Here is a 27,926-nt window from a genome sequence, read left to right as displayed (position 1 = left end):
TACTGGAGATAATTGATTCTTTTTTCATAGTGGAGGGTCGACTATACATAATACATATTACTTTCTCTTTTGTAATAAGCTAGAAACTAGTTTGTGATTTAAGTCATCAAATAGGTATTAGAAAATGAAAAGTGAGATGTCAGATTGCTCGTAATTTTTTTACTTGAGATTTTTCACCTAGAGGAATTAAATTTACCCCTTCATGTAATTTAGTAGCTCAGATCTCCCAAAATGGATCCATATACAGTACTTTATTTAATTTGGAGTTTGACCTTTAAAGGGGAAATCTGTGATATTTTTAATGGAACAGGTACACATTTTCTTGGGTAAACTAATACATTCAATGATAAACTGTTGTATTATTGGTTTAATATAGGAACTCTAACATAAAGAAGAGATGGAACTTAAAACTACTACCTGATTTTAAAAGGTGTATAAAATTCAAGTACTTTGTTAGATTATAAGAAAATAATGGAAAGAAACTTATTTTAAAGGCAAATCATGGTCATTAATAGGCTAGACCTTATTTATAGTTTTATCAATTGAGAGTAGACAGTGTTGCTTTTTATGTATACAAATAGTATTAGCTGTTCTATGAAACTTTAATGAACCATTTTTAGCTTCTTCCAGCTGATAATTGCATTATGGATGAACACAAACGAGAAATTGTGGAAGCTAAGCAAATTGTTAGAAAACTTACAATGGTTGTATTGTCTTCTGAAAAAATTGATGAGCGAGAGAAAGAAAAGGAAAAAGAAGAGGAGAAAGTAGAGAAGGTATATATGGTTTCTTTTTGTGAAATTAACATTGTCTTCTGGATTTAGAATTATGGGAGAATAATTTATTAATTTTGATTGTGGTGAAATCTGGTTTTTGGAATACTAATTTGAAGAGATGGTTTTATTTTTAATCTGACTGATACCTTCCCAAAGGAGGCTGCCATATTTTTTTCTTACTTAAATTTCAAAATGTATTCTAAGTAAAATATACGGCTATATTTGTGCTCTGTGTATTAATGTCTTCAAGTCCTAAGGGGATTCTCAAAGATGAATGAATTCTAGTTCCCTATGGCACAGTAAAACATTAAATAGAACTTAATTTCAGGCCTAAAAAACTTTCATGCTGTGTCTCCTAAAAAGCATATCCTGTTGCTTTTTTTGATAGCTAAAAAACTTGATTGTACTTTCAGGGAAATATTGCATTTCCCATGAGTGGCAGCTGTTGCTGACATACATTATTGTGGTGTTTAACTCAATTTTTTAAAATAAAAAAATACATTTATCAGAATCTGTATTCTGAGTATCTTCACTGTAATTGTTCATTTTAGCCACCTGACAACCAAAAACTTGGTTTGTTGGAAGCCTTGTTAAAGATTGGTGATTGGCAGCATGCACAGAACATTATGGATCAGATGCCTCCATACTATGCAGCTTCACATAAGCTAATAGCCCTTGCTATTTGCAAGCTTATTCACATAACTATTGAGCCTCTCTACCGAAGGTATGTTACTGTATGCTTTTCTAATCATTGAGGTAGATGTAGTTTAGGACTACAAAAAAATCTGCACATTTATCTTGTTTCCTCCAACCAAGCAAATATTTAAGTATGTTTTATTAGAAGATAATATTCACAGAATGTATCAGTTTTATACGTATTAATCAGTGACTTGTCCCCTAATGTCTAGAGCAGGTGATGCAGAATGTGTGCTGCAGTGTAGTCTAAAAACTGTAGATTAGACATCTAGGTTGGGTTGCTCCATTGAGAGTGAAAACTCCATTCTTCTGTTTTTGACTTTTCCTCCTCTCTTGGGGGAGGGCAGAGAATTCTTAAGGTTTTTACTTGGTGTAATTTTCCTCTGTCCTGGGGTTCAGTGGCTCTGAGTGAGGACATTGCCTCTCTGCTTGCCTTATCTCTTCTGGCATATAGGCTGCTGTTCTGGAATTTGCTAGTGCAGCCTTTCTCATCATCCCTAGTTATTGTGTCAACCAGTCCTCTAGCCCTCAGCCTACTTGCAGGATACTTAGGAGCAGTATTGGCAGCAGCTCTGGCTTCAGCCCCACAGATCAGAGCCTGCCTCAAAAGCCCCAGCCTTGTGACTCGTGTATAGCTGCTGGCTGCTGCCTTCAGTGCCACCTGGGCTGTGGACCATGAAGGCTTCTTCTCAGAGAGTGACCCCTGTGACTCCACAGCGGGACACCTGCTCAGTAGGTGAGAACTCTGGGCATGCTGTCCTTTTTAGTGTGACACCCTCTTTCATTATGCTGCTCACCTTCCCTACCACCACCTACCTCATACTCAGTCTTAGATAGTGGAACCCAGATTGAGAAGTGTTTATTGACTTGAATCACTGTTGTTATATCCATATTTTTCTGTTTCATCTTCCAGTGTCTCTGAGGTCCATCTCTTGTTCCCCATTCCCATATCCAAATTCCTGATACTGGCCAAGTTAAACTAAAAACAAATTCATATGATGTATGTTAAATGTTACTTGAAATCTGCGTTTCTCTGATTTCCTTATGTAATTAGTTTGAAACATTCTATGAGCTCTGAGTTTTTCCAAATGAGTATTGTTTTGTCTTTTTCTACTAGTTAAATTATCTGGTACTAATAAAGTTAGGCACAAGTGAAATATAGAAAGCAAATTTGAACAAGAAAAGCTTTACTTACTATTAATATGACTGTGTTAACTTAAAATGGAGTATTGTAATACATATAAATTTTACTTCTTTTTATAGAGTTGGCGTTCCTAAAGGTGCTAAAGGTTCACCTGTTAATGCTTTGCAAAATAAGAGGGCACCAAAACAAGCAGAGAGCTTTGAAGATTTGAGGAGAGATGTCTTCAATATGTTCTGTTACCTTGGTCCTCACCTTTCCCACGATCCCATTTTATTTGCAAAAGTGGTGCGCATTGGCAAATCATTTATGAAAGAGGTAAGATTTTTTTCTTCCAAGCAGAAAACTAAATTTTGAAACGAAAGTATTCTAGGTATATTTGTCTTATGTGTATCTCTAGAAATAAAAAGAAAGTTGAATTTACAAATTGAATTTACAGAAAGGATACGTTGAGTAAAGTTTGGGGAAAGTCCATTGTGTCCTAACCAAACACACACACACACACACACACACACACACACACTCACACACACAGTCCTTTGTGTCCTAACCCCCCCCCCAACACACACTTTAGGTAGAATATTAGTCAAGTCCCCCGCATAGGAAAATATACATTGTACAAGGATTCCTTTTTGAATGTCTTTATAATTTTAGTGGTCAACTCAGCTTTCTTTCCCCTTACTTTTCTTCTACTCTGTTATTTTCTTGGCTGCAATTTTGAATCGTGATTATTTGTATGAAGTCAGACTGTTGAGGATCCATTCTTTTCTAGTAAACTTTTTATTCAAATAAAATGTACAGAAAGTAACACATCATAATTGTACACCTCAGTGACTTTTTCCAAACCGAACACCCAGGTATCCTCCACCTGGATCAAAAAATAGAACACTACTCCAAGTTTCCCTTGTACTCCCTTCTACTTACTATTCTAAGGGTAACCATTTATGCTATTTAAAAAATTTTAAATCAGCTTTGAGTTATAATTTATATAGAGTAAACTTACCAATTTGAAGTGTACAATTTGAGGAGTTTTGACAGATGTATACAGTTGTGTGTCCAGCACCACAATCATGGTAGAGAATATTTTTATCACCCCAGAACGTTCTCTCTTACCCCTTTGCCTTCAATTCTGTCCCTTTGTTGCTGGTTCCTGGCAACCACTGATAGGCTTTCTGTCACTATAGTTTTGCTTTGTCTAGAACCTTATATAAATGGAATTGTATAGAATGTACTCTTCTCTGTCGGGTTTCTTTCACGTAATGCTTTTGAGATTCATCCAAGTTGTTGCACGTGTCAGTAGTTCCTTTATTGCTGACCAATATTATATAGATATAGCAGAGTTTATGTATTCACCGGTTGATGGGCATTTGGGTTGTTTCTAGTTGGGGGCTATTAATAAATAAAGCTGCTATGAATATACCTGTACAAGTCTTTTTTTTTGGGGGGGGGGCGTATGTTTTTGTTTCCCCAGGAATGGGATTGCTGGGCCATATGGGTAAGTGTATAACTTTTTGCCAAACTGTTCCAACATGTGTGTATCATTTTGCATCCCTGTATATGACTTCCAGTTTGTTCCACATCCTCATCAGCATTTGTTATTGTCACTCTTAAATTTTAGTCATTCTGGTGGGTATGTAGTGGTACCTGTTGTGCTTTTAATATACGTTTCCCTGATGATGGGTGGTTTTGAGCATCTTTTCATATTCTTCTTTGCCATTTGTAATCATCATATATTGAAATGTCTATTCAAATCTCTACTCATTTTAATTGGGTTGTCTTTTATTATTATTTTTCTGATTTGCCTTTTTATTATGTTGTCTTTTGAAAAGCAAAATTTTAAATTTTGATTAATTCCAATTTAGCAGTACTTTTCTTTTATGGTTTTCTCTTGTGTTCTAAGAGATCTTTGCCTAACTCAAGGTCTTAAAGCAGAAAAGAATACGTAATTTCTTTTCAATTGTAAAACAAGGCTACCAAAAGTTAATCTGCAAATTGTTAAGCACAAAACAGTTTTCTCCAGTGTTTGGTGCTTGCATCTAATTTTAATTTTTGACAAAAATAATTTATCAGCTGTTGTATATTAATCCTTTGATACCTGAAGTATTTGATTTGGCTTTTAATACTTAACTGATAGATTTATTTTGATGCTCACAAATTTACGTTGTGTAAAGGTACTCTAAAGAAATCTACTAAGTTTATTACTATAGAAATCATTTATTATATAACATATAGAAAGGAAGTATAGTGATGTTTCATTATCTTAATTCTTATAGTCTGAAAGGGATGAGTCATGTTAACTAGTGCCTGTTCAAAGAACAAAAGGGTCAATGTCTTTCCCAGTGCCTCATATTGGGAAGCATATGAAGTTAATCTATCCAGTTACTGATGATGTTAACATTGATCACTTGGTTAAGGTGATGGACTACCAGGTTTCTCTAGGGTACAATTATTTTTTTCCTTGATTGTTAATATAGACCTTCCAGGGAGATACTTTTCTGACAATGTAAATAGCCTCTTTCTTATCTTACCTTCACCTGCTAATGCAGTTCTTTTTAACTGAACATCTTAATGTTCAGATCTCTTGTTCTGAAATTCTTTCTTTGGCTGTATTATAAACCTGTAAGCAGGAGACCAAACATTCAACTTGTGGAAGTCCTGTACGTAGACATATGCATGAACATATGCCTAAACATAGACAGTATTGTTACCAAGATGCGTAGGTTCTAGAGCTGTCACCCTTCCCCTCTGCCATCTCCATCGCAGCTCTCCTGTACCTCTATTACAATTGTGCCTGGTCCCTGCCCCTAACTCCAGTCTCTATTTTTGCAGAGGTAGAAGGGCAGAAAGGAAGAGGAAAATGTTTATTTTGATTACAGTGTGAGAAGAAATCTGTCTTCTCTCATTGCTAAGGTTGTGGTAGGAAAAGTGAACCTTGCAAATGATCTGAATTAGAATTTTGGTTTATTTTTTACCCATAAAGATATTTCACTGTAACAGATCATTTGTCCTGTGTTTATAGGTTTAAAAGGCTTTTGTTGTGTAGCTAGGAATTTAACTAGGGTTTATAAGACTGTTTCTAAAGGGAGAATGTGAACTTTGTTCCAAAAATATAATTAAATTTCTTGAACAATTCATTTATAAGCTTGGGGTTGCTTGTATATATAACTTCTGCATATTTTGAAAATGTTGCTTATGTACTTATGCCAGCTGTCACTTAATGGTCTTCTAGCTTACATTTATTTGTAATCATTTATTTCTGTGTATTTTTTAAATTTGAGGTACATAACATAGAACCATCTAGTACAGGGATCTTCAAACTTGAGCATATGTAAGAATCACCTGGAGCTCATGGTAAAACACATTGTTGGGTCCCATCCTCAGAATTTCTGATTAGTAGGTCTGGGGTGGAACCTACTGAAGGGAATCTGCATTTCTAACAACTTACCAGGTGATGCTGATGCTACTGATTGAAAGACCAAACTTTGAGAACTGTTGTTTTAGTATATTAACCAATATTGGTCTTTATTTTAGCCTCAAAAGAGGGGGTAGCCCTAAAGAATATTTCTATATGAATGGACAGATTTTGCTATTGTTAATTTTCTTTAATTATAGAACATAGCTTAAACGCACTCACCTGACATACTTAAATGGCTTTGACAACACCTGCACACCTAAAGATGAATTCCTTGGTGCTTTTTTGCATCCAGCTGATGTTAATGGATTAAGTTGTTTATGATAGTGGCAGCTAATATTGAGCTCTTACTGTGTGCCAGGTTCTATTCTAAGTACTTTATGTGGATCAGCTAATTTAATCTTCACCATACCCCTTATGCTTTAGGTTAATTGTCCCAGGTCATACTGTTAATATGCAGCAGGGCTGAGATTTCAATCCAGGCAATTTGGATTCAGAGGCCAAGTTCAAAATCATCATGCTCTCCTGCCTATACAAATGTAGTGAGTGTGAAATGGAAGAAATGATAGGTTATCTTAATTTTGCAATTCTTGAAATTCCTTGCTATTTTAAATGAAATCTGTTAGTAGTATTTTATCTCTGCAATCTGTGTTCATCTTGGTCTCTGTATCTCATCTCCAAGCTTTTCTTGTTTTATTAGGTTCATTCTTAATGTTTTTTTTCTATGACTATATGTAGATACTTGTGGAGAATCTGCCTCTGTCCTTTGTGTTCTACTTTTGTCCACACTAAGTTCATTATCTTTTATATTCTTGCGGGGGGGGGGCATGCTATTTATGTTCCCATTGTAGTCACAGCATTTCATTTTATCTTAATATGTATAGTTCTGTTCACAACTTCTTTCTGATAGAGTGAGAGTAAATCCTTTTACCTTTCCTACCTTATTTATGACCAGTTCTCGTCTCTCCAAGCTGCGGTCTGAGTATTGGCTTCTCCTTTCAATCTTTTATGTAGTCTGTGATAGGGGAGTGAATGAGCTCAGTGAGGCTGAGTGTAGTCCTCATTTGGAGTACCTCTGCTTTCTCTTCTGAGATACTATTACCTATCCTGTACTAGGCATGTCTAGCCAAGTGGGTATCCCAGCTCCCTTGGGCTTTGATTCCCTAGGCCTTCTGTGCACAGTTCCTTTGAAAGATAGCAGGTTTTAGCAGCTGGTTCTTCCTTTTCCCGAGTCCTGCTGAGCAAGTTTTTCCTCAGTCTACTCACTTACCTTGCAGGTCTTATTGCCTAAAAGATTTTGTTGACTTATTTTCCTTTGTACTACTTCTGGGATTGGGTTAAGGGCAGGTGCCATACCACACTGTGTGGGACCAAAATCATATGTGTGTGTGTGTGTGTGTGTGTGTGTCCGTGTCCCCATGTCCCCGTCCCTTTGAAGTTAAATAGCAGAGTTTCCTCTTATTTGGTTGGTGGTGGATTTGCAACATTAAAACAACAGCAAGGCATACCTTGTTAATTGCATTAGGGATAGGGGACAGAAATTCTGTGTATATGCTTCACTCTGTCATCTTAATTCATTTATCTGGTCAGGCTGTTTCTTGTGTTGGCCTTTCGTAAAAGCCAAAGTGTTTTATATTGATTCACAGATGAAGCTTAGAAACCTAGAGTGAGAGGGTCAGAATATTTCTTAGACTGGGCATTAGATGATATTAGGAATAGCTAGCTGGGATAATGATATTGTGGTAATGTGGAAGAATGTTCTTCTTAGGAGATGCATACGGAATTATTTTGAGATGAAATATATCTGCTATGTTTTTTTTGTGAATCAAAAAGGCAAAATGTTAATTGTTGAATTTGCAAAGTAGATCTGTGTTTATTGATAGTGCACTATCCATTGCACTTTTATGGAAACTTGAAATTTTTCATAATAAAAATTGGAGTTGCTAGGGACAGAATCTATATTAGACCATTGATTCCAAAGCTCTAGTTTATGAAACAGTTACTTTAGAATTTTGGCTTGATGTTTACTTTTTTTTTTTCTTTCCAAACTGAAGATCTACCCTAGTTGTGTAGGTTAGAGCTCAAAATTAATATTCTTTTTGGATGCAGGGACAAGTACAGTGGAATTATGCCATTACTTGTGCTTAATTTTTGTGAATGTGGCCAGACTTGTTCCATCAAAACACTCAAGTGTGTATACCTAGGAGTAAGGGTGAAGTTGGAGAATTTTTTCCTCTCAGTTTGGTTCAGTTTCTCGTCCTTTACCACATTCAGCAGGAGTCTAGTTTTTTTTTTTATAAGATTTTATTTATTCATGAGAGACACAGAGAGAGGGGCAGAGACACAGACAGAGGGAGAAGCAGGCTCCTCGCAGGGAGCCCGATGTGTGATTTGATCCCGGGACCAGGATCACCTCTTGAGCCAAAGGCAGACAGACGCTTAACCGCTGAGCCACCCAGGTGTCCCATGAGTCTGGTTTTTAAAGTAATGTGTTTTCATGTGACTTGGCCACTAAATGCAAGCCAGTACTTCATTTCATGTTCACATGACTTCATGTTCCTATCTCAGGTTCACTTAACAGTGATTTCTTCTAATACTGTAGGGGGAAAGACCAGTCTTGTGTTGGAGTGAAATGAAAGATAATGTGTCTGTTACTCTATAGATAATTTAAGGGACTTTTAAGGGTAATTGTGAGTATATGTCATTTCCATTGTATGCATTGACTTTAGAACCTAACTTGCCTACGAAGAGTCTTTATTTAAGGCTGTCCCCCAACCAAAGTAATTAAGGCATTACACATTGTTAGGTTAACTGGTTTCATCAGGATGAGCTGCTAGCTGAGATGCTAGCTGCTTGGTAGTTCTGTGACTTTTAATCTGTCTGGACACTTTTCTAGGCCAGAAATGAGTGGTAAGAATATTTGCCTTATCTAGTTCCTGGGGTTGCAATGAGAATCCAATTAATGTCTCAACATTAATTAGATACTAACGTTAATTAGGCACTAAACTTTAGAGAGTTAAAGTTGTCATGAATTCTTTAGAACATAGTAAGTTAACAGCTTTACTTTTGTAAGTTGTCACAACACTAGCTTTTGATGATGACTTAATGATGACTTAAAGTGTTAATATACTTTCATCTATCTCTGTTTTAAGTAATAGATACTACTTTAAAGTAGCAGCTTCATTTCCCATAGGAACAGATTTGATTTTTATATATGAATGCCTTTGGCTTCTTTCAGTGTAGTGGTAATTAGATGTCCCCCTCCCTTTTATTGTGGAAATTGTTGTTATAAATTGGTGACAAATCAACATTTTTATCAAATAAAGGAAATTTAAAAAAAAGATTTTATTTATTCATGACAGACGCGTGCGCGCACACACACACACACACACACAGAGGCAGACTTAAAACAACAGAAAGTCCTAGACTTCAAGCCAAGAACATAAACTTCCTTTTTTTCATGAGATATACACAGAGAGAGGCAGAGACACAGGCAGAGGGAGAAGCAGGCTCCATGCAGGGAGCCTGACGTGGGACTCGATCCTTGGTCTCCAGGATCACACCCTGGGCTGAAGGCGGCTCTAAACCACTGGGCTACCGGGGCTGCCCGAAATAAAGGAAATTTTTATTGCTGGGGTTTTGTGAGTAAACTACTTAGGGGTAGCTATGGACATGTCAGTTTCCAATTTTAAGTGGATATGTAAGAATATTTTTAAGACAATCAGAACCTTGCATTATAATTCTTAATTGTCCAGGAGATAGACACTGCTCTCATTGGCACTATATGTTAAGCCCCTCTATGTACTTTTGCTATTATAAGTCTCATACAAGGCAAATTTTAATCTACAACATCCTTGCTATTTAATGAGCCTGAGCAGGGAAGAACTGTTAGCATGTTTATATTTGTACTTATATTGTCACCTGTAATAATTGATTTGAACTAAGGTCACCTTAGATATTACTGAATATCTTCATGTGACAATTCTAATCAAGATGTAGAATCATAGTTAAAGTAATAAATTACAAATAGGAGGATCTTAATTTTTACCATTAGTTATGCTTTTTACTTAAGAGAGACATACAGACATAGATATTAAGCCCTAATAGGCAAATGTCGACTTTATGTACAAACAGTATAATTTTAAGAAGTATATTTCATACAAGAAAGAAAAGTAGAATTTTTAGTGTGTACTAGATGCACACTATAAGCAAATGATTCTGTTCCTCCTCTCAAAGACTGTTTCCTGAAATTGAACCTCAGTGTTCAGTTTCAGGAAAAAAATTCAGAAAGTATAAACATGATAAAATATTCGTGAAAAACTCTCCTCTCTTGAAGGTTTGGCCATTTGTCCATGCAGGGCGTAGCAGATGCAATTAGATTCCATCTGTATTCCTTTGGCTCTTACACAGCCAAAGGTTTTCAGCTGCTGGCACCTGCATCTCATTTTCGGAGGGCTTTTCTGGCCCTGGAAGCCTGCATAGTAAGTGTGGGAACTGGTATCCTGGAATTGCTGGAGAAGTAACTCACCTTGCCCCCTCTCCTCAGCTCTCAACCAGGGAAATGATAGGAGTTAGTGTGTAACTACCATGCCTTAAGATGGAATAATAATCCTGAGATGTATTTCTACACAGACCCTCAGAGTCCCCAGTGGGATTATAAGCTCCAGTTAACCCATAGGAATAATTTCCTACTGGTGGTTCTTAGGATTACTTGCCAAATAAACTATGCCTGTATTTGAATAGAGTCTGCTTTTGGGGAATGTAAAGGAAAACACAGGGGCATAGTCCTTTAAATGAATTCCATATGAAAACCTTAATTATCCCTGAAGATAGATTTACAGGGCAATTTTTTTGTTTTACAAAAGACTTCTTTTATGAGGTCCATTTATACAGAGAATTCATTTAAATAGATTACATATTCATTAAGTGCACCAGAAATACCTGTTTTTACACACAGCTCGTTAGAACTATGCTTGTGTAAAACAGCACAGTCTCATATCATAATGTTTTAAACAAAGTAATTACTTTTGGGTGGTGAATTTTATGAAACCAAGTATAGCTATTTAGCATTTTGTTTTGTTTGCTCTATTTTAATGTTTAAACCACTCCCCACAAGTCCATTTAATGCAGTTTGAATGCTACCATGTGGTAGGGAGACCATGTACTTTTATTGTCTAAACCAGGACACTCAAGATGGAAAGGCTGTGCTGGTACTTAATACTGGGATAAAAAGTGAGAACCAGCACATAATGGTCATCCTGTGTATATATAGATGACCATGTTATTAACTCTTTGGTACAGATTTTTATTTTTCATATGTATTTGTAGTGATTAAAAATGAAATGTGTTGGATGATCGTGCTTTTTCATTTAGTAGCTCTTTTCGGAAATGGTGCAGTATTAATATTACTGATTGTTTCTAGGTATTTTTTAAAAATTTAAGAGTCTGATTAAAAGATAAAAACAAAACTTTCAAACGAAACATTGAAGGGTAATTCATTTTTCTCTTCTTTAGGCTCTGTTAAACTCATAGTCCTGTAACTTAACCTGTTACAGGTTATATTTTCCTATTTCTGAGTTATTTTGATGGGTTTTAGCTGGATCCTTTCTAGCAAAAAGATTTTCCTTAGAGTTTTAAGATCTAAACGTGAAGTTCTTAGCCTAGTGTATGGCACATAGTACTCAATAGATACTAGTTAATCAGAATGAGAAAAATAAGGTGAAAATAGTGCTGTAATTTACTTAGATATAGCTTCAGGTTCAAATCTAGTCATAAATTTTAAGTATTTTTCTTTTTTGTTTCTTTTCTGAAATATAGTCTAAAGTAACATTTCAGATATTCATGGGTTAGAGATAAAAAATAGGACACTGGTAACAAGTTATCTAGTTAAATCTACAACTTTCCCCCAAGGTTTATTTCTCGACTCCCCAGAAGCTCCTCTCTTAGTGGAGGACCTACATTCTTTTTGTACCCACTACTGTTATACAGCCTTGTCATCTGATCCCTCTTTATAGGGCAGAAATGGAACCTGCTTGGGGCCATTCATAGCTGATGGTTTGTCTAGGAATAATTATGAATACTTAATTTTATTGAGACTTAAAAATTCAGTTCCTAATAGTACATTGGCAAGTGTAGTTTTGATCTTCAAGAAATCCTCAAAGATAGGAACTGTCTTTGTTAGTTCCTCAAAGATAGGAAGTCTGTTTATCTTTGAAATCCTAGTGTCTGGCACATAGTAAATGAATGAATGAAGTGGATGTCTTTTGTTCATCCCCTTCCATTTTTCCTCCCATTTTTTCCTGGACTGGCTATTCAATAAAATAGTATGGGAATGGAGAGTATTATATTTACTCTGAATTTAAAAGCAAATTAAACTAAATGAAAAAGCATCAAGGGAGTAGAATGTGTCTTTATATTCTTACCAAAGAAAAGAAAATTACTTGCCTGTACCTCTCCATTTACTTTTTGTTCATCTTTGTTATAGTTAGCCTTTGATAGAAATGTTTCTTACTGCTCTTCTAGTTTCATTGTGCTTTCTGTATTTTTCTTTTTCAAATGTTCCTGGTTATGAAATGTAGAGAATTGACAGAGACATTGCAAACTTAAATAAGTATTTAGTATGGGAATTAGGACAGCTTAGTAGGTAAGAAAATGTTTTATTTCTATTGAGAAAACTTTGTGTAGCTTTATTAGAATCATAGTATAGTAGAAAAGGAGTGGCTTAACTGCCTTTATCCCCAACATAAATATACTGTAAATCTAGTTCTTCCTAGTATGCCACCAGAATTAGCCCCCCCCCCCCCCCCCCCCCCCGCCCAACCAAACAAAACAAAAAAGCGGCTATCCACTTTGTTTTTTGTCAGGCTACTCCTTCATAATCTCACCATTATTTGCTGACCAAGATACATGTTTATGTAACATTTTTTTCTGTGAAGGGGAACCATATCTTTTTAACCTTTAAAAAACCTTTAAAGGTTTTAAACCTTTAAAAAAAAGGGGGGGGGGTTGTGTGTGTTTTCCCATCAGTGTGACAGCAGTCCTGGAATTAGTCTTATGTGAAAGTATTTTACAGAAGTTAGACTTCTCTGTAGTAGTACCCATTAAATTACTCAAGCATGAAAACATACATGCACAAAATACTCAGTTCTGCCAAGAAAATAATAAGCTCATTAGCTGCATGTTAGCTTTCCCCCTTCCCTCACTTGGTATTGAGTTAAATCTTTCCCAGAAATCTAGATTGTCCTTGACTGTCAGTGCCTCAGTTGTCATTTTGGCCTTTGCACACTCCTTTAACTCTCCACCTGCTTATACACACACAAGTATTACTATTTCACTTTGAATGAACAACATCAGCATCAAACATGGCACTTCAGCGGTCCACCTGCAAATCATTGATACAAAATGACCTAGGTTTTTTCATTCAGTCCAACTTACACAATGGTCTGGTCTTTGTCAGCAATATTACTAATATTTTGGGTTTATTTCTCATTGAGAGTTTAATGATGAATAAAAACAATTTAAATTTCTTTGGGTTTAATTCTTTTGCTATTGCTTTAGTTTTAGATTTTACAAATTCTGTAGCAGAAAACCAGAGCTTCCGGATGAAAAAATGGAAATGCATTATAACTAAATTATGCTTGATACAATCTTATAATAAATACTTAGATCAGTTTTAGGATGCTTTGGTTTCTGATAATGAGGTTGAGAAAAGAATTGGCTTATAAAATTGACATTTAAAATTCATGAATGTTGCAACTGATTTGGAAGTTAGAGATATAGGTGAAATTTTAAAATGTTAATTGGTAATACTGGCTATATTTAAAATCTACATTTGTTTAAAAAGTAAGGAAATAATTCACAACCTTGTACAAGTTAATTTTCAAATAAGATGCTAAATTGTGACATCATAATCTTAACCTTTTTGCATTTTATTTATAGTTTTTTTTAATTTTAGTTTCAGTCTGATGGAAGCAAACAAGAAGATAAAGAGAAAACGGTAAGAGACTAGAAAAATCTAACGTGTCTGATTTGTCTATATACAGCATATGTAAATTTTACTGTGAACAAGCTTAATTTTACTGTGCAAATATTTTGTATTCTACATGCTGAATCTAGCTTTTGGCATATCATACAGTTATCTTTTAAGATTGACAACCCCTGGTTTTGAGGATTACCATGTTGAAAAAGGAAGAACGATAATTAGAGTCCCTCATTCTCCTGCTACCCCTTTCCTTACCTCACCTTATTGCTTTCTTAGATGGGAGAAGCACAAATATCCATTGTGAAAAGAACAGTGATAGTGTGGGAAATTAGATGTGGGTGGTATGAGATCCAGGAATGGAAGTTTCTCAAAGGCTGATATAAATTTATTTTGGGGGGATTAATATGGATCTTTTACTAAAATAATTTTTCCTCCCTTCTTCTTAGGAAGTTATCCTTAGCTGTTTACTTAGCATTACTGACCAGGTACTACTTCCATCTCTTTCTTTGATGGACTGCAATGCTTGTATGTCTGAGGAACTATGGGGAATGTTTAAAACATTTCCATATCAGCATAGGTAAATACATAATATTTTTGTATTTTTAACTACTGTTCTAGTGCATTAACCTCCAAGTGTTTAACTTTTCCTAATTCTTCATCTCATCGTTTTTTAAGATACCGTCTCTATGGCCAGTGGAAGAATGAAACTTATAACAGTCACCCACTTTTAGTAAAAGTTAAAGCCCAAACAATAGACAGAGCCAAATATATCATGAAGTAAGTCTTAATTTATTTTTCTTTGTATTAGCCGAAAGTGTATCTGGATCTAATTTACTTTCTTTCAGCCAACTTCTGCTGTCTGAGTCTCAGTTCTGAGGAAGCCCAGGAATATTTGCTTAATGGTATAGCTGATTATATACTGCAGATAGAATAACTATCAATTTTTGTGTTTTTTAGCTCATTTTGACTACTAAATTAGTTTTTGTAGTTGTCATGCTTGCATAGCTGTAAAATCTAATCTTATTTAAATATGTCATATTCTAGGATGAAGTGTTTTTTTTTTTTTTTTAAAGGACAGCCTTTGCTCAGTTTGCAAGATACATTTAATGGCTTATACAAGGTGGTCAAAGTTCTCGAGATTTTCTCTACCAGAAGTTATAAAGGTTTTTCTTGCGTTGCTCTTGGCTCAGTTGGCTAAGTGTCTGACTCATGGTTTTGGCCCAGGGTGTGATCTCATGGGTTGTATATTGACCCCTATGTTGGGCTCTGTACTCAGCATGGAGTCTGCTTGGGATTTTCTGCTTTATCCTCTTCCTCTGCCCCTTCCCCTGCTTGCACGTGTGCTTTCTCTCTCTCTCTTTCTCAAATAAATAAAATCTTTAAAAGATTTTTCTTTTTTGGAGGATCTAATGGGATTATGCAGAACTACCTCCTTGAGTCAACTTTTGAAAAATTTCTGTTTTCATTTTGTGCTTTACTTTCATGTTATTAAAAACATAAGAGTGATGTTATTTTACTTCCTAGTAAGCTGAAATTTAATTATGAAAATTGTATACTTCAGATTGGAGTCAGTTTATATGCTGATTACACTGCTATCTTACAAGTGTTTTCAGCAAGGCTATTGATTGTCGTTTCTTTTATATTTGTGCAGTGGTATGGTTATTCTAAATTAAAATAGTTCATTCTCTAGTTTAACTAGATTTAACAGTATACAGTGATACTGTCTGCCCAGTGATCCTGTCCCTGGCCACAGTTTCCTGGGGAAACAGGTGCACAAGCTGGTTCAATAGTTGTTGTTACACAGCATATTTAACTTTCTTTGGGAGGATAGAGAAGAGAGTGAATTGTTTCACCATGTGAACGTTGGTGAAGTCATGGAAGGAAATGATATTAGAATTGGTCCTTCCAAAAAGAGTTCTGGTCTTAAGAATTCCTCAAGTGGAGTGTCTAGCTTAACAATAGCAGCTAGTTATTTATGGAGCTATTAATATTTATATGTGCCAGGCCCTGAACTAAGTGCTTTAGGTGGATTATTTAATAATACAGTTGACCTTTGAACAACATGGGTTTGAACTATATAGATTCACTTATATGTGGGTTTCTTTCAATAAATGTTTTGGAGGGACACCTGGGTGGCTCAGTGGCTGAGCATCTTTTGGCCCAGGGCATGATCCTGGGCTCCTGGGATGGAGTTCACAGCAGGCTCCCTCTGCCTATGTATACTCTGCCTCTCTGTATGTCTCTCATGAATAAATAAACAAAATCTTAAAAAAAATAAACGTATTGGAAAATTTCTGGAGATAATGGAACAAATTTGAAAAATCTTAATGCAAATCACATAACCTAAAAATATTGAAAAAATCAAGAAAGAGGTATGTCACAAATGCATAAAATATATGTAGATAATAGTCTATTGTATCATTTGCTACCATAAAACATACAACAATCTATTCTAAAAAGTTAAAATTTACCAGAACTTATATGTACACTTACGTGGTGACGTTCATAGTCCAGAGAGATGTAAACAAATGTAAAAATTTAGTATTAAGTCATAACTGCATAAAACTAATACTGTACTGCTGTAATAATTTCGTAGCCACCTCCTGTTGCTGTGCAGTGAGCTCAAGTATTGGGAATATCCTCTTAAAACACTGCGTGATGCTAATCTCTGTTTGAGCAGTTCACATCTCCAGTAAATTGTGTATTGCAGTAGAAAGTGATCTCTCACGGTTCTTATGTATTTTTCGTGTTTACTGGGTATCGTAAACCTTGCATAACACCCTGGGACCCATACGAAGTGCCTCTGCTGTGGCCGGAAGTACTCCAAAGCAAAGAAAGATCATGAAGTTACAAGAAAAAGTTGAATCACTTAATATGTACCTTAGATTGAGGTCTGCAGCTACAGCTCTCAGCCATTTTAGGATAAACGAATCCAGTGTAAGGACTGTCTTTTTTTTTTTAAAGGAAAATAATGAAATCATTGCTGCAGCTCTATGAGCAGATGTGATAACCTCGTACTTTTTTGTGAAATACCTTTTATTTTATTTTTTGTGTGTGTGAAATACTTTTTATCTTGTATTGAAAATCCAACTGTTGTGTGGGTGCAAGATTGCTGTAAGAAAGAAATATTTATTGATTCTAATATGATTTGAGAATATACCAAGTCATTATATGACAACTTAGAGCAAATGGAAAGTGAAGGATCAGAAGCCAGAGAATTTAATGCCAGCAAAGGATGGTTTGATAATTTTAGAGAGGTTTGGCTTAAAAAATGTCAAGATGACAGGAGAAACAGTTTATGCTCACCAAGAGGCAGAAAATAGATGAGTTTCCAGGTGCCATTAAGACAGTCATTGAGGAGAAGGGATGTCTGCCTGAACAGGTTTTTAATGCAGACAAAAGTTACCCTATTCTAGATAATAAAGCCACAAAGGATATTTACTAGTAAGGAAGAAAGAACAAGTACCAGGATTTAAGGCAGGAAAGGATAAGGTAGCTCTGCTGTTTTGTGCAAATACAGTCAGGTTTATGATCTAGATTGCCCTTATATATAAAACTGCTAAACTCTGAGCCTTGAAGGAAGAGATAAACATTAAGTGCCAGTCTTTTGGTTGTACAAGAAGAGCCAGACAACAAGAACCCTTTTTCTGGATTGGTTCCATCAATGCTTTGTCCCCGAAGTCAGGAAGTACCTTGTCAGTAAGGGACTGTCTTTTAAAGTTCTTTTGATATTGGAGAATGCCCTTGGCCACCCAGAACCCCAAGAGTTCAGCACCAGAGATGGCAAAATGGTCTTCTTGCCCTCAAATACAATTTCAATTCAGCCTCTAGATCAGGGGCTTTAAGACGCATTACACGCCATACTTTATGGAAAGGATTGTGAATACTATCAAAGAGAACCCCAATAGAGCATCATGAAAGTCTGGAAGAATTACAACATTGAAGATTGCCATCATTGTTATAGAAAACGGTATAAAAACTTTTAAGCCCAAAACAAATTCTGCTGGAGAAAACTGTCCAGATGTTGTATATGACTTCATAGGATTTTTAACAGAACCAATCAAGGAAGTCATGAAAAAGATTGTGGATATGGGAAAAAAAAAGTTGGAGGGCTGAAAGGTGTCAAGGGTATGGAGTTTGGGAGAAGTTCAGGAACTAATAGACCCACATAGAAGACGATTTAATGGAGATGAGTGCTTCTGAACCAGTGCCAGATGATGAAGAAGGTGTAGAAACAATGCCAGCAAACATATTGACACTAGACCATCTGACAGAAAGTTCTGATTATTCTAAACTGCTTTTGACTTCTTTTACGACATGGACTTTTCTATGATACGGGCAATGAAACTAAAGCAAGTGGTGGAAGAAGTATGGGTACCATTTAGAAACATTTTTAAAGAAGTGGAAAAGCAAAAAACATCAGACAGAAATTACCATGTACTTCCACGAAGTTACACTGAATATGCCTGCCTCATCTGCCTTCCTTCCACCTCCTCCGCCTCTTCCACTCTGCCATCCCTGAAAGAAGATACAACCATTCCTCTTGCTTCTCCTTTTCAGCCTCCTAAATGTGAAGGCAATGAGAATGAAGACCTTTATGATGATCCACTTCCAGTTAATGAATGTAAATAATCATTATGCTATACAGTTAATAAACTTCTCTGTTGTATTTGTGTGTCTTTGTGTGAAAGTCTAACCCAATGGCAAGAACTGTAGGAGACATTTTTTGTGTCCTCCTCATCATGTAAGACATGTATAGAAGTGGATAGCCTATCCTTACATAGGCATAAAGTGAATAATATTTTACAAAATTAAGAATATATTTATTTTCTTACTGTTTTATAACTTTGCTTTCAAAGAATTGTATTACTGTACAGTATGCCTTTCTCATAATTGGACAAACTGCATTATCAGCCTATCATCACAGGTAAGTGGTTTTTTAAAAAAAGTAACAGTATTTCTAATACTGTACTATGAATATGACTGTAAAGCTATATGCCATAAAATATTAGGACAACTCATTCATTAGTGTATAGCCTAGGCTACCATGAAACAATCGTATCGATTATACTAGGCTTCCATAAAGCAATCATAATGTTGCTGCTTCATTGTCAGTGCATGAATCATCATACCTGTACATAAATATGAATTTCTTTTTCACGTTATCTTTTCATTTTTGATGTCTAGTGTTAGTGATGCATATAACATCCAGTGTTTTGTATCATAAAATATTGATGCAGGTACTGACAAACTGTGCATCTTGTAAATAGATGATGTAAACTTGACAGTATTGACAAATAAGAGTACGGTACTGTAAATGTATTTTCCTTATAATTTTCTTAATATTTTCTTTAGTTTATTATAAGAATATATAATACATATGTGGAATATGTGTTAATTGGCTGTTTATGTTATTAGTAAGGCTTCTGGTCATTAGTAGGCTATTAATAGTTAAGCTTTTGGGGAGTCAAAAATTATACACAGATTTTTGACCGTATGGGGGCGTTGTTGCCCCAGTCTCTATGCTGTTCAAGGGTTAACTGTATATTAAGTAGTATCAAATATCTTGACCCTGTCTCTTTCACTGTCTACTGCCACTAACTTATTTCTTCTATCTGGAGTATTATGGTACCTTGTATTCTTCAAGATCCTTTTGTGAGATGACTAACCATTGCCTGCAGATTATGTGTCAGCCTTTATGGCATGGTGATGTAAGACATCTTTCGTGATGTCCCTCCCCATTTCCAACCTCTTTCCCTGCTAATTCTACCTCCAGCTATACTGAGCTCAGTTAAGTTTTCCCTGGATGTGCTGTGGTCTCCTTTTTCTTTGTATTTTTCATTTCTTCTCTTTGTACAAGGTTTCTCCTTCTCTCTTTTTCCTCTCTCCATCTGGTAACCTCCTCATCCTTGGAGGGTGGGTTCCAGTGTTGGCTCCTAATGAACCCTTTTGTAGCACACACTGTCAAGCACAATTGACTATTCTTTTTGTGCCATCATTCCCCCATATGCAAATGATGCTATCATACCATTTAGATACATTGCTATGATTATTTTTATCTAATTTTTGAATAGTTTATACATTCACATGGTTTAAATTTTAATAAATATAAAGAGGTAGATGATAGAAAGTCTGTCATCCCATTCCTTATTCACTCAGTCTTCCTGAAGGAAAATAAGTAGCTACTGTTTATTTATTGTCCTAGAGATTTTTATGTATATACAGATGGATACAAATATATTATTCCCCCCTTTTATACTACTGATAGCATATAATATGTACTATTCTGTAATTTGCTGGATTTAAGAATGTAAATTTAAAAAAATAGGTTAAGTCCATCTCCCCAGCTGGACTAAGCTTGAGATGAGGAGCTATTGTTCATACTTGTATTCCTAGTGTTTAGCTTTTTGCCTGTTATAGAAGATATTAATATGAGTTAATAAAAATGTATGTCACAGAAGGATATCTTGGATTTTTGTTGTATTTGTTAGTTGTAACTGTTTCACCAGGCTTGAACAATGTGATTTTGGTGTTGATTGAATTTTGTATGTTGGGAATGGAATGTATTAATTTATTACTAGGAGAATTTCACAAGTTTTGGTTACTGTTTAAAAAATGACTTTGCTGTAAGGCATTCGGTAGTTCATTCCACAGATGGTCATTGATTGTGTTCCATATGCCAGACATCACAGTAGCTAGAGGGGAAGACATAATCAAGAAAGTATTCCTTTGATTTTTTTTCCCCTCTTCCACGGTAGAGGCAGAAAGGGAAGGGGATAAAAGGCATAGAGAGGAGGAAGGGTTTGCTTTGGCGAGTAGGGGGACCTCCTGAAATAGTAGGAACAGAAGTAAGGACAGGTGGTAGTAAGTTTGAAGGTGGAACAGAGTAGAGTCAAAGTTTCAAACTTGATAGGTCTCTCTCTTCTGTGGGGGAAAAAAGGAAATGGGGCCATGGAGAATGGGAAAGGGAAGCAGTTGATGAAATAATTTTGATTGATGGGTCAGTTTTGTCATAAGAAACGTCAGAGAATTATATCAAGTTTGTTACTTCCAGAATGATCCCATTCCTTCAACTATCAATTCATTATTTCCTTCGTTGGATTGTATTTTCCTTCTAGAAAGCTTTCAATCATCAGGATTTTTTAAGTTTTTAGATTTATTATGTAATACCAGAAGAGTTTAAGATGCTGTATAGTAATTTTGAGCTGTAACCATTCATAGATATATTTTCCAGAATGTTAGTAAAAGAAATACTGAGCAGAGGAAGAATTAGAGGAAGGAAAGGAGTAGAATTGATTTTTAAAAAAATCTTTACTTTTAAAAATTGTTTATATGAAAACCAGAGAACTTCCTATATCAAGGAGTGCAGCATTAGCTATTAGGGTAACTGAGACAGATGATATTTCAATACATTAGGTATTTCATTGCATTACACCGAATTTGATATCTTAATCCTTAAGCTGATAAATGAGCACTTCTAAATCTAAAACAATTACGGTTTTCTTCAAGAAGAGTTTGATGTATTTGTAGAGTATATTAAAAGTTTTTGATTATTAGACTTCCTATAAAATGGGAATGTATGTATTAAAAATGTTAAGTATTGCAAAATCTTGAAACCCTTTGTGAGAACACCTAATCAAAGTAACTTAAGGCCTACAGTAACGTATATGAAGAATGTGGTGGTTTTACCTGAATCCATTTTGGATACTTGGGAAAGAATTGTTTTTTTTTTTTGTTTTTTTTTTGAGTTTCTTATAATATAACAAAGCTATCAATGTTTTGAGGGAAATGACTTAAGATGATCCCTGCCACCTTTTTCTCCCCTTGTAGGCGTTTAACCAAGGAAAATGTGAAGCCTTCTGGAAGACAAATTGGGAAATTGAGCCACAGCAATCCAACCATTTTGTTTGATTATGTATGTTTTGAGGTTAATATTATTTTAAGGGATTTTTCTTTTTGTTGTCTTTAAATCAGCACAAGCGGAAATGGAATGATAAAATTCTAAAAATGGTAGTTTTAGGGGAAAAAAATCTTTAGCAAATGAAACATCATATAATTAAAAATAAAACAGCATACAATATATTTAACACATTGATCTACTCTTCTGGTCATATGTAACTGCTACTACTGTTAACAGTCTAACATTGTCTTATTTACCCTTTGTTGATTTATAAAAATATCAATAAAGAGATGCATTATTTTTTATTTTAGTTGTTAGAAACAGTTGAATAGCATTTCTTTATGATTCAGGTATAATACTTTCATTATAAAAGACATTTTACATTTATCATTCCAAAGTTCAAATTAATATGTCCTGGAATTACTTTCTAATTGGAAAATGTAGCCTCAGAAAATATTTTCTAAAGAAATGATAGAATAGTAGTTTTTGCATAAATACAAAGTAGAAGGAAGCTACTTTAATTTTAAGCATTATTTCTTTTCAAAAAAAGTATAGCCATTATTTAGCACCGAAGTTCTCTTTGGAGTTAATGCCATCTATTCTTTGTTGCTGTCTTTCAGATCTTGTCACAAATACAGAAGTATGATAACTTAATAACACCTGTAGTAGATTCATTGAAATACCTCACTTCATTGAATTACGATGTTTTGGCCTGTATCCTTTTAAGTGAAGTAATACATAAATTTCACATTTCATAGATCTGAATGATGAACATTTACTTTCATTCTTTTTTTTTTCTTTTTCATTCTAAGTTCCATTAGTAACCATATGAGGTTACTTCCATTGGCTGATGTAAAGGTTGGCCAGTCAGGAGTGAGTTTGTACGTGTGTCTGTGTTGTGTGTAGGGAGAGAATGTTCAGTTTACTAAATGGGGTAATATAGGTGGAATCTGCCTTGCTGAAAGATGGAAAAGCGGCTAAAGAAGAAAAGACGGTACTACAGTGAGTGGAATTTTCAATAATTCGTAATAACTTGAGGCTAACAATTTTATTTTTCCCCCAAGATGTGCCATTTTGTTGTTTTGGGTCTTTGTTAGAGATGTAGTGACTTAAAGTTTTTCCTTAATGTGTGAAAGATTGTATTATTGAAGCTTTAGCTAATCCAGAAAAGGAGAGAATGAAACATGATGACACAACCATCTCAAGCTGGCTTCAGAGTAAGTATTTTTATTTTTCCAAGAATGAGATTTCTGTCTTTTGTAATTGCTGTGTTATGTATTCTATTACCAGTGTTAAGAGCCTGTTTGTCAAGAGGTCTTGAGAATACCTAGCCACTCAGCTTGCTCTTGGAGTGTCTAAGTCTTCGGTTGTGTAAGGCGGTTCATATAGTACTCCTTTTCCAACTCAAGAGTCTGCTATTGGCTATGATAGAATTTGTGCAAGCATTACTGGGGAGCTGAAAATTCCCTTCTATTATTTTAGGGGAATTGATCTTAGGGGAACTCTTCTCATTTCCATCCTGAGGTTTCAGTCATCTTAAAAGAACAAAAACTTGGTTGTTAACAGAAACCCTAGTTTTGTTTTAAATTTCTTGTGCTTTTGATTTCTAGCAGTGAGTTCTCTTTTCTTTTGACCTATTGTTTCTGATAGCTGAATCTTGTAGTAGCTCCCCATTTGCCCTTTAAAGTCTGAAATCTGCATTAAAGTCATACAAGTAAGTTCTTTTGGGATCAGGTCCTTGCTTGGTGTATTAGGGTCATCTTTTGCCCTTCCCTAATATTCTAGGATCCAGTAATACTGAACTTGTACTTTCTGTGGCCTTTTTGCACATGTTATTGCCTCTACTTGGAATACCCTTCTATGCTTACTCATTTTCTCCACCATGTCTTCTACTTACAGATTTCAGCTTAGGGGTCACTTTTCTTCAGAAAACTTTCCCTATTAGTGCTCCTGCCCAAAAGTTAGAATTACGTGCTCCTCTCTGTACTCCCATGGAACCTTTTATTCATCATAGTTAGTTCAGTTTACTTTTCTGTATCCCTCACTTGACTCTAAGCTCCTTGAGGGCAGGACCTGTGTTTTGTCCATATCCTTTAAGGTGCTCAGCGAATGATTGTTGAAAAGGCTACAGGTCACTTGATTTTACTAGGATTTCCTCTTGCCTTTCTGAGGTTTGCTCCCTCCTCATGATGTGGTAAGGACTATTGGTTAAAATTGGTCTTTTGTTTGCTTCTAGGTCTGGCAATTCTTTACCTGTTTGCTTGCCTCTCCACAACTAATAGCATATTTCTAGAGGAAGATAGGGTTTTGTTTTTTTTTTTTTGTTTGGTTGGTGGTTTTTGTTTGTTTTTGTTTTTGTGATTCAAGCAGTGGGGCAGGTGTTTTGTTGATGATTCAAATTTACTGAGTAAGCTGCAAGATTTTGTTGTGGCCTAACAGGCTCTGGAATCAGGCTGTCGTATTGGTTTGAATCACTGCTCTACCTCATACCAACTATGTGACATGAACAAGTTGCATGATATATCTGTTCCAGATTTTCTTCATTTGATTGGTTTATACCAACTTGAGATGATTATTGCAAAAATTAAATGAATTAATTAACATAAAGTGCTTACATAGTACAGTGCTTAGCATATGTATGCTCAATAAATATTAGCTATTATTAATTGTAAAGCTCCTTTCAATGGCATCAGCATTACAATTATTCCTACCTCATTTTGTTTTAGAAATTGAGTTAGTTGAGAAATGCCACTTAATATTGTGTTTTTTTGTTTTATGAACTGTTTTTTAAAAGCCCTATTTTTTTATTTCATATAGGTCTGGCTAGTTTCTGTGGTGCAGTTTTTCGTAAATATCCAATTGATCTTGCTGGTCTTCTTCAATATGTGGCTAATCAGCTAAAGGCAGGCAAAAGGTATTCATAGCAAATTATATGTAAATGAAATTCAATAAGTAGACTACTTCTGGTGGTATTGGGATATTGAGATTGCTATTATTCGGAAAAACTGTTTTGTAGGCTTAAGTAGAATAGTTGCTCACTTATTTATATGGAATTCTTTAATAAAAGAAATTGTAATTTCATACATAAACACTTTTTTGCAGAAAGAAATGTAATTTTTGGCTATATATGTAACTTACTAAAAAGACAATTCATTTTGACTGCCTGTTAGGCTCTTGAGTAAATGGTTTATATGGTATGTTATAAATCCTCTTATGAGAAAACATATTACATTATTGATTTTGCTGCTGGACAGTAATTGGTAGGAACATATTTATTTTGAGGGTGTACACAGAATTTTTTAAAAATCAATTTTTTAAAAATTTGAACCTTGGAGATACAGCTTACATACCTTTTGGGCAGTGTCCTCTTTTCTTTATGAATACTATTCATATTATTATTTTATTCTGGAACAATATTACTATTTAGAGTTTGAATTAGTATGTCTATTAAACCTCATCAGCAGTACACTGACTAGAATCAAAGAACTAGAAATTATTCCAAAAAACTTTCTGGTAGAAGGCAAACCAAAACTTGTAAAGCTATCTAGTGTTCCACCCAAGTATTACCTAAGTAATTCTTGACAGATTATTATTTTGGATTAGGGAAAACTTAAAAAAATAATATTTAGATTTAGGATTTTATCAGTATTTCACTCACTATGCACATCTGTCCACCATTCCTATATACTTTGCTCTTCTATGTCTATGGGCCAGGAGAATATAACATTATTTTAAAATCTAAGTCAGTTTTCTGTACTGTGAATATAGTTTTTAATTAAAAGATAGCTTAAAGAAAAATTAAAACATTTTATTGGTACTTGTTGCATACTAATTTGCATGAGGGCTCTCTTGTTTTCATAAACTATGTTTAGGGAAGGCAAGACAAGTTGAGAGAGTAAGCACTTAAGAATCCTCAAAACCTGTGCTTTTTGTCTGTTATTAACTTGTGTTTTGAGTATGTCTGGCTTTACCTTTGGAAAAACATCTGTATTTGTTTTGTAGGAAAGGAGGTTTCCACTTTATCTTCATTACTTAACTAATTAAAGAAGATCTTGAAAGTTATAAGTTGTTATTTCCATTGACAGTCCTAAACTTTGAGAATTAAAATTCATAACTATTGGCACAATAACATGTTCTTACGGCTGTCATCTTAGGCTCATACACCACAACTTGGAACTTCTATTCCCTTCCTTTTTTTCTTCTCTTCCTCACTCCCTCCATTACTTCCAAGTGTGTGTGATTGCTTAGAGAGATGGCTCTATACCACCAAATCTATGTATTGGCCACCTTGTACTGGAGGATAAAAAAATGCTGTGAAGAAGTGAAGGGGATTGAGAGTACACTTAAACAATGATGAGCACTGAATAATGTATGGAATGTTAATCACTATATTGTATGTGACTAAAACTAATATAAACTGTTAATTATGCTTGAATTAAAAAAAATAAATATTATGCTATGAAGTGCTACTGGGTGAACTGATAAAAATGAAATATGCACTATAAAGTATTAAATCAATGTTAGATTTATTAAAATTGATAACTATGCTGTGGTTGTGTTAAGAGAATAGCTATATTCCTAGAAAATGTACTCTTAGGAAATATACTAGGAATTTCGGGGGCAAAATGTGCCCTTAAAATGATGTTGCTTACTAAATAAGTTAACTCTCAGATGGTTCAAAAAAAACTGTGTATGTGTGTGCGTGTATGTGAAGAAAGGGAGGGAGAGAGAAAACAAATGATAAGACTGGGAGTAAGAATGTTTTAATATTAATAATAGGTGAAATCGGGGTAAAGGTTATATTGGTGTTCTTTGTACTATTTTATATCTTTATATTCTATCTGTAAGTTTGAAATTATTTACAAGGGAAAAAGTTAAACCTATTACATGCCCCAAATATTTTCCAGTATAGTTCTAGGAATGCAGTTTTCCCTTAAAAACCGCTCCAGCCCCTTCTCCTCCATATTTATATACAAATAATTTAGGGATTCTCAGCATATTAATTATAATATATATATAGTCACTTTTATGTTTGAAGTTTCAACTGTAGACTTTCTTATTTTTTGTAAATAGTTTTGACCTGCTTATATTGAAAGAAGTGGTACAAAAAATGGCAGGAATAGAAATTACAGAGGAAATGACAATGGAGCAACTAGAGGCCATGACTGGTGGAGAGCAACTAAAAGCTGAGGTGAGAGTTGCTAATTTTTTAAGTTGACTTCTTAAGTTCAAAATATATGCATACTCATACTAAAGAATCCAAACAACACATAAATACATGAAGCCAAATGTCAAAGCCATACATACCTTTCCCTCATGACTGTCCTCACCTCCCTTTAAAAAATTGAGATATACTAGTTATTTTAACCCTTTGAAAAAGTTGAAACAAAGTAAAAAGGACAGTAATAGATCTATAAGAGAAATAAATATCTAGTCTTCTATAGTCCCTGATACCCTAACTGGTGTAAATCTGAACATAGTTACTCTGTTTTTGAATCTTTTCCACATTGAATAAAGAATAATTCTTTTTAAGGGACTACAAGGTAGAAAATGGAAAATATGCAGAAGTTTAAAGACAATTGACAGTTATCTTTAAGCCAGTGACTGTAATTGGCAATAGTGTCACCAAAATAAATTTGTGAAGAAAGGGAAGGAATGTAAAGTTTTTTTTATCTTCAGAACTATAACTGAACCTTTTTTTTTTCTTCAAATCAGGTAGCATGTGTTAATACATTGTACACTGGTAAATTTATGTCTTCCCTTATGCAGGGTGGTTATTTTGGCCAGATCAGAAACACTAAAAAATCCTCCCAGAGATTAAAGGATGCACTATTGGACCATGATCTTGCTCTTCCTCTCTGTTTGCTTATGGCTCAACAGAGGAATGGGGTAATCTTCCAGGAAGGTGGAGAGAAACATTTGAAACTTGTGGGAAAACTCTATGATCAGGCAAGTTAAAGTGGCTTTTGTGTTTATGTAGAGTTTTTTATCCTGATAATTGAAAATATGGACTGTGGTAA

General features: G+C 34.9%; 1 protein-coding gene across 6 annotated transcripts in view; it reads left to right on the top strand.

Annotated features, from left to right (window-relative positions):
- Positions 1-27,926, top strand: part of THOC2 (THO complex 2) — a 129,866-nt gene that overhangs the window by 72,554 nt on the left and 29,386 nt on the right. For 4 of the 6 annotated variants that reach the window (XM_038588239.1, XM_038588242.1, XM_038588241.1 and 1 more), the window contains exons 10-21: positions 621-776; positions 1,328-1,500; positions 2,736-2,931; positions 13,980-14,021; positions 14,453-14,583; positions 14,682-14,783; positions 21,837-21,921; positions 22,527-22,620; positions 23,043-23,123; positions 24,724-24,820; positions 26,980-27,097; positions 27,676-27,855. In XM_038588239.1, the coding sequence (XP_038444167.1) occupies positions 621-776; positions 1,328-1,500; positions 2,736-2,931; positions 13,980-14,021; positions 14,453-14,583; positions 14,682-14,783; positions 21,837-21,921; positions 22,527-22,620; positions 23,043-23,123; positions 24,724-24,820; positions 26,980-27,097; positions 27,676-27,855 (1,455 nt within the window). Of the gene's footprint in view, positions 1-620; positions 777-1,327; positions 1,501-2,735; positions 2,932-13,979; positions 14,022-14,452; positions 14,584-14,681; positions 14,784-21,836; positions 21,934-22,526; positions 22,621-23,042; positions 23,124-24,723; positions 24,821-26,979; positions 27,098-27,675; positions 27,856-27,926 lie in introns of all 6 variants that reach the window. The other 2 variants (XM_038588243.1, XM_038588238.1) reach the window with 1 other exon arrangement.

This window comes from Canis lupus, chromosome X, assembly GCF_011100685.1.
Source record: "Canis lupus familiaris isolate Mischka breed German Shepherd chromosome X, alternate assembly UU_Cfam_GSD_1.0, whole genome shotgun sequence".
NCBI classification, from domain to species: domain Eukaryota; kingdom Metazoa; phylum Chordata; class Mammalia; order Carnivora; family Canidae; genus Canis; species Canis lupus.
Note: the sequence above shows the minus strand (reverse complement) of the source record. Positions and strands in the feature narration are given on the sequence as shown.